We start from the raw sequence: 14,084 nt of genomic DNA, 5'->3' as shown, positions 1-14,084 counted from the left end.
AGCAGTCGACTGTATTTTCTGGGTACACTATTTCATTATATAAACGTGACAAGCTATAGTTCTGTTGCCAGTAGTAATAAGAGCTAGTAACAAACCGGTGGAAGTCCGGTTCGTTCAGCGCAAATAACTGTGCATGGATATCTAGCAAGAACCAGGCACAATTAGAGTAAAGCGTATTGCCTTAAAACCAAAGGTGCTGCCTTTTTATTGCTGACGTTAATTAATTTCAAAACGCTCCTCAATAAAATTAGCACTTTATTGTAACTTTTGTAACTTAGCTATATAATAACCATTATAATAAAGAGCACTGTAAACCATAAATGTATATAAAATAAACATATCTCTACGATTTTGTATTCTTACTTCCTAGCACCAACTAATATTAGTTCGTTCAATCAAGTGTAAACCCAGTTAAAAGCCCTATAAAGGGATAAAAACAATGTAAACAATAGCCTCCAGTTGGAGTAAAAATTACCCGGATATTTGTCCCCGAACATTCTCTGTTCCGAGAAGCGAACACTTTTTCTCGGAAAACTGTGAGCTTGGAGGATCAGATAATGCGCAAGGACAATTATTCGAGCATATTTTCCGCCTAATGGAGGCTATTGTGTTTATTATCCTTCAAATGTTTTTCGCAACACGCGCGGTTTTGAAGACTGAGGAATATCACTCGGATATTCCCCAGTTTTAGCTGGGAATATTCAGTCACGTGATGTGTTTAGACCAATCGCCCGCTAGCAAAACTATTTGACGGATTATAAGCCACGATATAGTCAGCATTTTCATTTGCGAAGTACAAAATTTCTTTTCGATCATCGAATGCATAAAACTATATTATTCTGAGGAAGAAAAGCATCTAAGAGGTACCCGGATTGATAACCACAAATTTCTTCAGTTCTCGGGAATTCTAGACTGCAAAACAGTCGTTTTCGGACGTTTTCGAATATTGACCGTCGCTCGCGTTCGCAAAAAATACGACTGTTCTGCAGTCTACGGGAATTCTGACAAACCATTTGCACCATCACCTTAAAAAGGCTTTAATTTTCTTGTCTCTTTCTCTTCAGGTCATCAGTTTCTTTTAGATGTCGATTTCTTTCGTCCGTAAGTGGCTGACGAGTACTTCTGTCTCTGTAAAAGCCACCTTTTGCATTACCTTCATAAGCGGAAGGTAGTGTCGGCTAGGATAATCGAGATACACTGCCAAAAGCAACGTTCGTGTTAACGCTTTCTGGTGCGGGTCCAGTTGTATTCCAGGGATGGCGCATTCACAGGGTTTACGATAAAAGGTGGCTGAAGGGACTTTATCAAACGAGATTACTAAAGATTACTGCCGTACCGAAATGGTTTGAGCACGATGCCGAGAATTTAAGATGTCGTGCCGATTCTTTATAACGTGTAAATGGGCTTATATTCATATTTTGCGTTTCATGTACAAGAAATATAGTTCGACAATTTTCTTCTAGCTGTTATAAAATGATCACCTAAACCCACATTCGATGCAGATTTCGGTTTTTCTACCATTACAGGCCGTGAGAACTCTAGCTTCCTAGTACCCTGAGTAAAATCTTAAGCGAATGTTCACAGTTATCTCAGGACCTGTCGTAAAATTACTAATCGTTGGATGGCTAAAAAGGCAGTTATTCTATCTTTTATCGCATGTTCATGGCGTGGTTGGTATAGGAGTCTGTCGCCTTCATTTCCATTTTGATTGAAGAGACTTTGATCCCAGATGTGCACTTTTTGACAACAAGAAAACACAGTAACGCGAAAAACTCCAAGAACTCAGCTATTGTTAGCACAGAGAAGCCAATCCATAAGCCTAACTGACCACCAATGTCTGAAGCGAAATCTGCGAGCTGTAGAGAAAGGAACATAAGTTCTACTGAAATAATCGTATCTGGTTTTACCGTCTAAGATCACGACGACGGCAAAAAATGCTCGCGTAAATTAGCAATTTTCTGGACGATGTTTATTGGTGTAGATTATGAGGTGTCAATTTTGTGTTCGCCTGAGCTGACTTTGAAAGGCTGCTTAAAATGAGGTTTAATGTGGGTAGCTGCCGTCTCCTAGTGTAAGATTCCTGTTTCAGCACACACATGATTCTGGAATTGTTTGTTATGTTGTTTAACTAAGCGGGCTCTCCTGCTATAGAAAGGATGATTTTTTTGACAGGAACTGCTTGCAAATCAGTTTTGGCAACAAATTGAACCTTCTTTGAACATGGACGGAGATTTAACCGCTTTGCTATTATATTGATTTGGGACACTCGTTAATGAGCCGACCGCTTACTTCATAAAGAAGCAGGTAAAAGGCAGAACCCAATTTCAGACAGATTTGAGACAGTACTTATCACAGGGAACTGTTAATTACGCAGGGCAACAAATGGCAAGACCTTAACTAATGGATGAAGTTTAGTTGCTTTGCCATCATATTATCTGAATTTGAGATTATCGCGTTTGTAACAGGCTTGTCAAGCGTTTCACTGTCTCAGTATGAGAGCAAATCGTTACATGCTCAAAGAAAGTCAAAACTATACTTACTTCATATGATCTTTCTTCTGTTATCAGTTCGACGTTAAGTTCCTCATAGAAAACTTGGACTTTTAAAACATTTTTCCTAAAAGAAATGATACCAAGATTTTTGGTATGCTACCAAAAAACAATGATTAAAAGGCTATGTGGTGCTTCTTATTTTGGTCTTAAATCTTAACAAGAATCGAAATAAATGCAATCTTTAGCTTTCAATAACCTTGCAATTAAGGAAAATTAATTCACCTACTCAATTGGTAAAGTTTTGAGCTGTTTAGAAAATACTGCGTTAGCCAGTTAGGATTCTCAATTTGTTGTCCTGTTTTGTTTAGCCGATCATTTCTGCAAGGCGTTTCATCCAATGGCGCAGCCGCTGGACAGTAGGTTTGGTGTAACGCATTTCCCATGATCACATAGAGTAGCAAACCACGAGGTCAACATGGCGGAGCAAAGAATGCTCTCGTGTTCACGTTAACGTCTTTCGTTTTATCTGGTATATCCATGGGATTAGATTAATATAGGTAGTTATAAATTTAAGTAATCAGACAGTTTCTTACCGATAAGAACCAACATCTGCCCAAACAAATTTCCCGCGCTTTTCCAGTTCAGCTTGATAGTAATCCTAAAGGTTGAAAAGGTATTAACGTTCAGTTAGTCTAAATCAAAACAATCGATAATTTAATTGTCAGTTATAAAATACAGTAGAATCCCGGTAACTCGAACTCTGAAGGGAAACGAAAAACAGTTCGAGTTAGCGGGGATTCGAGTTATCGGTGTCGATTGAAAATTCAACTTGCCATGTTAATAATTGATAGCTTACTGATTTTTCAGCACTTCAGTATACGGTGACAGCTAAAGGCACCGCATCCGGTATGACTCATAACATCGGGAAATGACTGTCAAATATGTGAAAGGTCGGTTGCACTAATTAAAATCAAATTGCTGTGGTGTTAGTTTTGAGTGTTTTTACCGATACAGGACAAGAAAAGCTAATGGGATGACATCCCTGGTGAGTTACATAAACCAGAATTTGAGTTATCGGGGTAAATTTTTATCAAGGGAAACGAAATTTAGTTCGAGTTAGCGGGGAATGCGAGTCATCCGAGTTCGAGTTACCGGGGTTCTACTGTATATATCAACATAGAGCCAAAAGCAAATCAAAAAAGAACTCGTGAAGTATTAGCGTCAGTATATAACTTACACGTACAGTTTCTATTTCGAAGTTTTTTTGGAATTGCATGCAAAGCGTGAAAGAATCTTTTTTTCGGAATCCGCAGATCTAATTTTTGCTTCCTAACTTTAAATTGTCTGGTTTATGAATGCATAAAATCAAACAAGAAAAGAGTATCGGGTTTCCTGTTAAAGAAGCCTTTTTCCAAACCCATCTGGTATGTTTTTTTTTTTTTTCATTTTCTACCATAGATTTGTCGGCTACCAGAGACAACATAATGAAGTTCAGTTATCAAAGTAACTCACGCTCGATAACTCCTATTAATGTAACCCATATGATATCTCTTTCAATACCTCGTATCTTTCCGATGGCCAGACTGCATACGAAGTGCTCACTTTAAATTCTTCTTGCCTGAAAATACAGTAAGTTGCTCATTCATTCCACAGTGTATACAAATAAAGCGTTTCTAAGATGTTCGTCTGGATGACAATGAAGACGGAAACTATCAAACTTAATACTTAGTAGAGTTTAAAAAAATAACTCGAAACTGTTGTGTAGCGGTTTTATTGCCTATTGAAACAATGGATGATGGTATCTTTCTCAGTATTTAATCCGCTGATACCAGGATTAATCGGATCATAACAATTAAGTTTTCTCAAATGTGATTGGTGCATAAACTGCTGAATTTTCCAATTCAAGGAAGTGACTTTTAAAATTTTCGAGGATTCAAAGAAACTGAACAACCATTTTTCAAGCTATTCTTCATATTTTTTCGAAAATTTTAATTATCATACTTGAGAAGGACTATTATTGAAAGTTATTTTTCAAATAAAACTTTTACTTTTGAGGGAAATTGTAATGGTTATGATTAATTGGTAACAAGACATTGTGTTGTCCAATTCAGTCTGTAATCATACTCGTGGTTAACAAGTCGGACTCCCGCTGTGCAGTCGTCCGTCAATAGCGTGTTTTTAGGAATTCTCGTCCGCACAGGCCGGTCTCCTTTTGGTCAGCACCAAGAATCGCGAGCTCTGGGCTGATCCAACACCCAAAGTCCGCGATTCACGGACTTCCCTCAAGTCTTAAAAATCTGATTGGCTGAGAATACGAAACGAATTCTCTGCACATGCTCAGAACATCGGGTCCGGCCAGAGGTAGCGATTCTTGGTGCTGACCGAAAGGAGCGCGGCCTCTGGTGACGAGAATGGTCTTTAGGCAAAAGGGCTGGTCTTATATTTGGTTTGTGTCTTGGACGCTTAGCTTTGTAATTAACTATAATCGTCTTAACGCCTCCGCTGCTGGATATATTTCAGTTTCTACCATTTACCAGTCTTAAACCATGGTCTCACAAAGTCTTATCGTTTTGCCTGCTTTTACACGAAGTTTCCTTAATAATTCAGTGGACAGTTCAGTTTTACCTGCAGGGTGGTGGACAGGAGCTACTGCAGTTTAGCTCGTTGTTTCTATACATCTTTTGCAGCTTGTTGAGACAGCTAACTACAACGATAAAAAAAAGCCAATGAAACATTGTGGAATCAACCATGATGTTCTAAACGATTGAAACGGGGATGTGTCTGGAAGGATGAGTTTTGCATAAATATGCATAGCTACATTTACATGAACCAGCAATGTTTCTTTATACTATAATAAAAAGCGTAAATACGTTTTCCTTGTCAAGTAGCAAGTATTGAAGAAGACGGTTAAGTATCACAAGAAATAGAATCGAAGAGCGTCAAGTTCATAGAATATTCAATTAAAAGGCGTGTTTAAAGCTCCATCTTTTGAGAGAAACCGTGAGTGAAACAAAATTAATAACTTGCTTAAAAGGGCCAACCCCCAAAACTGCAAAATTACCCTGATATAATTAAATAGGTTTATTTCAAGCAATGTGTCATTTAAACAATTGTATTCAAACTATTTTCCACATTTGGGTAGGGGATCAGTTCGTATTGCAATTGTACACAAAAATGGATGCAATTCCAGTTATGTAAGTTGGGATGGACCACTTTTTTGTTCTGAGCTCTCGAATGATATATAACTATGCAGGCTGAAATGGAAGCAAACACGGTTTACGCACTATTGCATTGCTTGACTCAAGACTTTTTACATACTCGAAATGGTTTGATGAAAGAAACAGAATTAACTCATTGTTGACTTACTGACAGTTTTCTTTGTTATGTTACAAACGGGCTCTTTATCCAGAGGAAATCTGTACTCCATACAGCCACACTGTGAAAACTGGTGTTTGGCGAGACAAGACTCCTTACAGGCCTAGAAGTTAAAAGAACAGTCTGGATGCTAAATTAACAGGAAGAATTCCAAGTTTATGCACCTACAGCCTCGTATGCGAAAGGGAATGACAGGTATTGTCTGCTGGATCATTTTCTGTACATTTAATGATTTCCTAGGACAGGTAAGGTAAGTATTAAAGTCTGCATACCAGCCAAGTGGCAAGTCAGGCCGGCGCTTATCCCGGTTTCTGTGGCATGAAGCAACTAGGAGTATTTCTACTCCCCCATGGATGGATGCTAGTTTATCTTAGGGTTACCACCCAGTATTAAATTTACCGATACCCATTTATACTCCTGGGTGGAGAGAGTCACTGTAAGAGTAGTGTCTTGCCCAAGAACACAGCAAAATGTCCCCAGCCAGGGCTCGAAGCCGAACCGCGCGATCCCAACGCGAGGGCACTAAGCATGAGGCCACCGCGCCTCCCATTCCTGGAATAAATATGTCTTAAAACCTATTAAGATTTTTTTCAAAATCCTAAAATATCAGGTGACACAATCAAAATACATGATTTTGCTAACTTAAAAAAGGCCAACAGAGCTCTAAATGAAAATAATAACATTACCCTTTTTCTTACCGTAGACGAATAATTGACATTGAATATTTTGGTGTACAAGTTGGATTTGTCTGGACCAGTGTTTTCGTGACATCGGTGGTTATTGAATGGATCATCTCGTTTTAAATTGACCTACAACCAATCAAAAAAGAGCGTGACGCTAATTGAAGTATGATCGATGGTTTTCCTACCGTAGAAAATAAGATTATTATTTACAATGTGACAATTGTAAGCGGCTCGTTGCTCGTTGCTATGGTCACCACAGCAGCAGCATTTAACACCAAGTACCCTCGAGTTTTCCCTTGAGTGGGTGAAACTGACAACAGTTATAGCACTAATGATTTTTTTGGCAAGTAAAATAATTCGCTGTATAAGGGTCGGTAAAGTTGTATGGCTATTAATTTCAATTTTAAGTTCATTTTAGCCAAAAGTGTTCGCGTTAAAGTAATGAAACTTATAGGGTGCTTGAAGCTTGCAAACACGTTTTACTGTAGAGATAATCAAGTGTCAGTCATGACGTCACAGAACGCCAAAATGACGTCAGGTATTTTCAAATGTCTGCTACCGAGAATCTGCCATCTTCGATTAAAAAATATATATATCTAAATTACTCTGGACAGCTAACAGATTGATTTTTAAAACGTCATGAAAAATATAAAAATAAAAGAGATGTAAACAGTTTATACTAAAATTAAAATTCGGAACAGAACAAAAAAATCTAAGCTTTATTACTACATACACAAGAATGTTTCCTAAAAAATTTTGAGCTCTAAAGCTTGGATGCTATTTTCATTTGTCTCTTCTTTTCTATATTCTTGTTTCACTGGTAAAACTTTATTTACCTTTCTGAGACCTATTGTCGAGGCGAAGCCTACAGGCAGGCTTAAGCCTTTTTCCAAAGGAAATGGCATATATCCTTGGCTTGAAATATCAAGCTTAATACCCGCTTCTGGGGTAAGGTGATCGAGGTAGTCATCTTGTTCAATGTTTATCTCAAGGTTCAACCCTAGCAAAGAGAAAACACTAAAATAAGTGTTACTCGTCAGGGTCGCTGTTTATGTATCAACGAAGCTCCAATATCAACAACCCAGTGACTGGTCGTTGGCTACATAAAGCACATACATAGCTGCCAAAAAAAAGAGAATGGAATATGAAAAAAATATGGACATCTAATATTGGACAGCCAGCTGTAAACTATACAATTTTTCGTCCCTGGAAACAGGCATTGCTTGAAAGCTGGCATGGGATTGGAATTTCTTCCTATCTGCCTGCCTGCCCGACTGTTGACTGACTTAGTTAAATATAGCAGACAGACAGACAGCCTGATAGACAGACAGACAGACAGACAGATGGGCAGTCTGGCACACTGACCGATAGACCTAGAGCGAGACAGAGCCAAAGATAGACGGAAAGACAGAAAGACATACGGTCGAGATATAGGCAGACTAGTAGATACACTGACGGATTGGGAGACATGGAGACAGACAGGTAGACTGACAGACAAGTACTGACTGACTGACTGACTGACTGACTGACTGACAGAAAGACGAACAGACAGACTTACTGACTGTCTTGCTGATTGGCTGGTTGCCAGACTGAAAAACTGTCTGACTGATTGGCTGCCAGACTGACTCACTTTCTAATTGACTGACTGATACACTGACAGACTGACTGACTGACTGACTGACTTAATAATGAGCAACAAGGGAACGTGGGGACTGACTGAATGACAGACTACAATTTGCAGATTGAAAGCAATATTTACCATGCGAGGGACCAGCTTTGTTTGACTTCAAAATGGAACTTTTTGATCCAGAACTTGTTAAACCCATATTAAATACGTAACAATTTCCATACTTGTAGTGCCAAAACTTGCTCCAGAATTTTTCTGTAAAGTTGCTAAAGTGAAAAAAAAAGCAAGAAACAGAGAGGGAGAGAAAAGGATAATAGATCTTAGTCAGATGATACAAAATTGGTGGTTCACCTAATAATTGATATCCGTTTTTTATTACAGGGAATAAACGGTAAATGCTTTAATAATGTTTTGAAGTTTCTCAGTAATAAACAGACGACTTATCTGCTCAGGGAGCTTTCTCAAAGCAGAACGAGTTAATGTTTTAAAAAGACTAGAGTCGAAAAAAAATTACAAATGCTAGATTACAGTTTTTATAAGGGATTTAGTGGTAATTTAAATTCCTCGATGCTGAAATAATATCATACATTTTTTCCAAGGAACATTTTAAGCCGGATTGCTAAATGGAATTGAAGAACAATACTCGGCAAAAAATTCTCGGCAAGGCATGTAAATAAGTCATTTAGCGTTCAGCTAATTAACGCTGTTCACGGAGGAACCAGTTTCAAAGTCTACTGTAAAATGCAGGTATTATTAATGTTTGATTATGTTAGGACTAATACCTGCATGAAATGCCTCGGTAAGTACAAGACAGCACCATGTCTTCAAACTGATGTCCTAAAGATGAGAGAAAACTTTCGTCTTGTTTTGCCAACAAAAGGGATACTTTCTCACTGGCAAAGAATTCTGGGTCAAGATAGTCCGGGTCATCCACATCGTCATCTCCCCAAAAGTCAAAATCGTCATCATCCCACCATGAGTCGTCTCCATAATCATCAGTGGTAGGGTAATCATTGGGGTAATCAGTAGGGGTCGGGGCATAGGTAGTTTGCAAGCCTCCATCATTATCATCGCTTGAACGACGTTTTCTTGAGGATGTGGAGTTCGATGATGAATCTGATGATAAATAAAAATAAATTTTAAGCGGCAAAAATCACAGGGATGGAGCAGTGGTGAGAGTGCTCGCCTCCCACCAATGTCAGTGGCCCGGGTTTCAATTCAGGGTTGAGTTTGTTCTTGGTTTCCGCCTCTGCTCCGAGGGCTTCAGCCCGGGTTCCTCAGTTTTCCTCCCTTCACAAAAAAACCAACATTTCTAAATCCCAATTCGAACTGGAAACAACGGTCGAAGAGCCTCTCCGTGGAATGTGCTACTGAAAATTCTTATTCAGTTATTTTTATTTATCCAATTATCTATAATTATGTAAAACGCTCTATATTCCACAATTCTCGTTTCCAAGTGAATATTAAAGTTATCCTCATCTACTGATTGCTTAACGTTTGTTAAGTAATCTTACTTTGTTTTTTAATCGTATCTATCAGATCCGTGAAGTTACTGTTAAGAAGCGCCTCATATCTGATGGCATTGAAGTTGCACAGTGTCACAGCTGGAAACGGCAGACTCTAGAAAGAAGAAAATGCGTGAAAGTTCATTAGCTATCCAAAATGAATGATTAGGCAGCAATAGAGTCACCTTCAATATCAGCTAATATCTAAGTGAGTAATTTTATCAGTGGTCATGTTTAGCTCAAAAAGGCAAATTCAAGAAATTCATCAAAAAATCCAAAGGTATCCATTATCATTCTTTCATTTCTTTCAAATTAGCCCTACATAACTGAACCGTCGTGCGCAAACAATAGTTGTTCGAAAGGTGTATAATACTTACCACTGGATAAATCACTGTCCATTGTTTTGTTAACTCTTATCCACTGGACAGCCATTTATCCGGTGGATAGCGTTATCCACCTTTCGAACAATCGGGCCCTGCATGATTGTATCTCGCATATTTTTTTTGTTTTCAAACTTACCGTGTCAGATTTCAAAGTAATAAGGGTGTTAAGTGGTCGACGCTGATATTTCTTGAACAGCGTGTATACCTGAAACCCGAGCACGACGACTGCTCCAATAAAAAGTAAACTCCAGAAAGCTTTTCGTATCCACTCTTTTGCAGACATTACTCTCTCCAGGCCATGCGCGGACGTATATCCACAGAAGTCTTTTGTCAGTGACGTCCATGTCTCTTCTTCAGTCTCGAATTCTTCTTTCTGTTTTGACTGTTCTTGCTCCATGCTTAGTTTCAATTGTTTCATTAGTTTACTGTAAGGCAACATTGAAAGCGTTGTTTAAATAAGGATGTTGTTCGTCAGTCTCGGATCTTCGTGTAGGTCAGTATTATCTCGTTTGCAGTGTCGTGTAATATTTTAAACTACAATAAAAGTGAAAGATCTACATTGAAATTAATGTTTGTCAGGGTTTTTTTAGAGAGATGTGTTGCGAAGCTTTTTCCATTACATACATAGTGAAGAAAAAATTCCTCCTCACCTCGCAATAGTCTCACTAGCTTTGACACTGAGCTTCTTAATGGAGTATTTACTGCAATTGCTTCAGGAGAAGATCATTTTATTTCTTAATTTATCGTTCCCGATTAGATTATTTCGCAACCGCATTTTTTAAAATTGTTTTCAATTTCATAGGATTAAAAGGTCATTGCTATTTAACGAGTCCTCGAGTGAATTTTATCGTTTGTAAGTGACATTGATTTGCACGAAAATGAACGCGCGTGAAAACATTTCCATATGAATGCTTTCGCAAGAAGACTGATTTTCACACAGAGGCAAACGGACAACTCAGAAATAGCCTGTTAAGATCATGTCAGCTGCCGATCTTTTATTAAGTATGGACAGTTTTGCCGACTGTCCAGTTTGTTGTTGTTCATGAGGCTACAGATGGCGGCATATTGGGATAACACATTAACACACTCGATTGTTCACAATCATTAGTGGCCCTTTTAGTTAGAATTCATTTTGCAATTCAGAAGACCATTTGTGCAATAAGGAGCGGCTTTTGAACAACAACAAAAGTCGTGAAAATTAAAATGTCTATCTAGATTCGCATCCTCATTTTTGTTACCTGTGTGTGTTCCATTAAAGCCTGCTCCAGGCATTTAGTTAGCTGGGGTGTAGCGCAAAAAAAAAAAAAAAAAAAAAAAAACGGCTAGCGAAGAAAGCAGACAGAGGCTTGGTGGGAGAACTATTGCTTTCTTTGCTCAGGGTTTTTCTTGCAGCTCCCAACTAACTGAACGGCTGGAAAAGGCTAAGGGTCATCCTCGGAAACCCAGGGGCGGTTAGTAGAGGTAAAAGAAATTCTCAGCGGCAGGCTTCAGTGAAAAAAAATGGCAAAGAAAAGATGGAGAGAGAGCGAAGAGCCAAACAACTTTGTGAATGCGGACTTCTGACTTGACAGAAAAAAAATCTCTGTCTTCTTTTGCCCAGTCTGCAACAGTAGAATCACAGTACTGAACCGTTACATCGTTATTTTTGACGTTCGATATCATTTTTAACATTGTGAAATTTGCATTCGAATCGTTCAAATAGTATACATTTAGATTGCGTTACCTATAGTAACTGTTGCATGATTTAGAGAGAAAAAAATCGATTATATACATGTAGTTTATAAATCCACTGTCCAAATTACCGAGTCCAAACATTTTACCCTTTAAGGCGAGGTGACCATTTCCAATCCAGGGATCATTTGCGGTCCAATTTGGGGATCATTTGCGGTTCCGGGATCACTTGCGGACCTACACAATACTATTAAGAGGGACTGTTCTTGCAAACCAACTGGTGACCAGCCATACTCTCCACAGCTTACTTCTATTGTGGCATTTAGTTCCCTTACTCGAGAACTCTTCCACTTTCGTTTCCCAACGAAAAATGTAATAAACACTCGATCACCGTTGAACAAAGAAGCCTTGAATTTTGCGTCTGAACTAAAAATAGCGCTCTTTCACTATTAACAGAAAACCGCGACGGGCAATGGTTGCGATCTATTCAATTGGTTGCCTGTTGATTTCCCGTTCCAAGCTCACTGGTAGTGGGAACGATCGTAAAAAAGGGCTAAGTTAAATGAAATTTAACTGAAAACGCGCGGAACAGATAGCTTTCACTCCTGCAAGCTGTTGCAGGGGCTTTCTGTGAATTCTTCGTCAGAAATGTAAAACTTAACAAGGGTCGAAATTCATAAAATATTTGAAAATCGCTAGAGCTATTCGAACCATCAGATGATAATAAATAGGTCGTCACACCGCTCAAAATTGAAGTAATGACCAATTTGCAATAGTATGTTTTTAGTCTTTGAGTTGGCAACATAAGTTTCTCGGCACTATACTGATTTACATTATCACATTCACAGTTTAGGCAAGTTTAATTAATTCTTCTTGTATTCTTTCAGCCTCTTATTGTTTTGGAAATAAATGGTTGCCTAGGAATTCGAAGGTTCTCGTTAAAATGTTTTTCTGAAATAGTGTTTTTTAAAGGGATTTATACGAGTATTTATATTCAGAAAAAAACCGAAAGGTTCTCAGACGTTAAATAGTTGATGAAAGCTGTTATTAACAATTAACGGTTGAAGAAATCATTCAGTTAATTCCTTGCGAACAAGATATATTAAAGTTTTAAATCAAAATTCAACTTGTGTATTTTTCATTTCTCTCAAGGTAAGTCTTTACATATACATGGCAAATAAACACAGGTGAACCCAAATAAAGGTGGAGACTACCATTTTCTCCAAAATTGCTTTGTATATTCGACGTTCAGTACTAAAACCAAACATGCCACAACTGCGCAATCGCGTTTATTCGAAGAGCTTTGATCGAATATCAACATTGTTGAACTGAATTTTGAAGAGTGCAAGGCATTTTAGTTACAAATTTCAATAACACTTCAAATGGTCGACAGTAACTGTCGAAAAGAGTTCATTTAACTAACGATGAATAGCTGGGCTGTCAAGAAATTAATCATAAATTCAAGGAATATCTTGTAACGGGCTATTTGTTACCTTTGAGAGCATACGTTTAAGTAATAAAGTCCATGACATCTTCGTTATGGAAACTTGAATCAATATTGTTATAAATTTTGGTGGCTGTCAAGTTTAGTCGACCAGTGTAGAATGATCGAATGTCTCTTTGAAGGTCTTTGTTCCATGACTGACTTCAGAATTTTAATAATTCACCGCTTTAACTCGCGAGGCATATGAATATTTTAGGAAGAGAACAACTTTAGTAAGTTTTTACACAAAAACATTTATCTACCTTGTAAAACGTTGCTCAAGTAGTTAGTTTGCCGTGCCCATATGTAAGCCAGCTATCCTAGAATTCAACAAGCATAACACCATAAGCTCTGTGTTCCACCGAACATCAACACATCTGCGAGGTAAATTCAAAAGTAAGGACTCACATTTGTACGAAGGCGTTATTTTGAAACCTCGCAATGTATTGAAGATCATTGCATCCTTCGAGGCGATCGATGAACTGGACTGTTGCTTCCAAATTGTTATTAAGTTTTGTTGATACATTCTATTTATTTGGCTCAATAGCAACCCATAGCAATAAGCGCAATAGCATGCTAAATGGGAACAGAATGTTTGACAGTTGCACAATAAGAACTGTCAGAGCACTAATGAATTCTTTTTATTCTATTTTTTTCCTTCCAATTTTGTTTACGTTCTTTGCGTTCATGCTTAAGTACAGTATCTTAGTTTCATATATGTGGGTTTTTTTTTTGTTTACGGCTGTTCCATTCAGAGGCTTCCAGAGGAAGTTATTCAGGTAATTTCAGTGGAAACCATATTTTTGGATTATCTGATTCCAGATCGATGTTGTTAGTATTGAGACCCTTTCGATCTGATCTTCCT

At 38.1% G+C, this 14,084-nt stretch overlaps 1 protein-coding gene across 2 annotated transcripts; it reads right to left on the bottom strand.

The window, feature by feature from the left end:
* Nucleotides 1–1,630: 1,630 nt before the first annotated feature.
* LOC145462366 (epithelial sodium channel subunit alpha-like) lies at nucleotides 1,631–13,748 on the bottom strand. Of its 2 annotated transcripts, XM_081445883.1 has the most exons (14): nucleotides 13,628–13,748; nucleotides 13,483–13,539; nucleotides 10,202–10,490; nucleotides 9,692–9,797; nucleotides 8,960–9,293; nucleotides 8,310–8,443; nucleotides 7,387–7,550; nucleotides 6,566–6,676; nucleotides 5,859–5,970; nucleotides 5,118–5,196; nucleotides 4,053–4,110; nucleotides 3,086–3,150; nucleotides 2,541–2,616; nucleotides 1,631–1,856 (listed from the first exon to the last, which is right to left on the bottom strand). In XM_081445883.1, exons 3-14 carry the CDS (start codon nucleotides 10,481–10,483, stop codon nucleotides 1,650–1,652), a joined length of 1,728 nt encoding a protein of 575 aa, XP_081302009.1. In that variant the 5' UTR covers nucleotides 10,484–10,490; nucleotides 13,483–13,539; nucleotides 13,628–13,748; the 3' UTR covers nucleotides 1,631–1,649. The 2 variants fall into 2 exon arrangements, with proteins under 2 accessions (XP_081302009.1, XP_081302002.1); XM_081445876.1 differs by lacking the exons at nucleotides 13,483–13,539; nucleotides 13,628–13,748 and having other exon boundaries at nucleotides 10,202–10,831.
* Nucleotides 13,749–14,084: the final 336 nt, after the last annotated feature.

Source organism: Orbicella franksi, chromosome 1, assembly GCF_964199315.1.
Source record: "Orbicella franksi chromosome 1, jaOrbFran1.1, whole genome shotgun sequence".
NCBI lineage: Eukaryota > Metazoa > Cnidaria > Anthozoa > Scleractinia > Merulinidae > Orbicella > Orbicella franksi.
Note: the sequence above shows the minus strand (reverse complement) of the source record. Positions and strands in the feature narration are given on the sequence as shown.

Excerpts from the sequence above, each read along its gene's own strand:
- LOC145462366 (XM_081445876.1), bottom strand. The coding sequence starts at position 10,504 with ATGTTGCCTTACAGTAAACTAATGAAACAATTGAAACTAAGCATGGAG. Across the intron at positions 9,294-9,691 it reads AGATACGATTAAAAAACAAA|ATTCATCATCGAACTCCACA; the intron begins GTAAGATTACTT and ends ATTTATCATCAG. Across the intron at positions 5,197-5,858 it reads CATAACAAAGAAAACTGTCA|TTAGCTGTCTCAACAAGCTG; the intron begins GTAAGTCAACAA and ends TTATCGTTGTAG.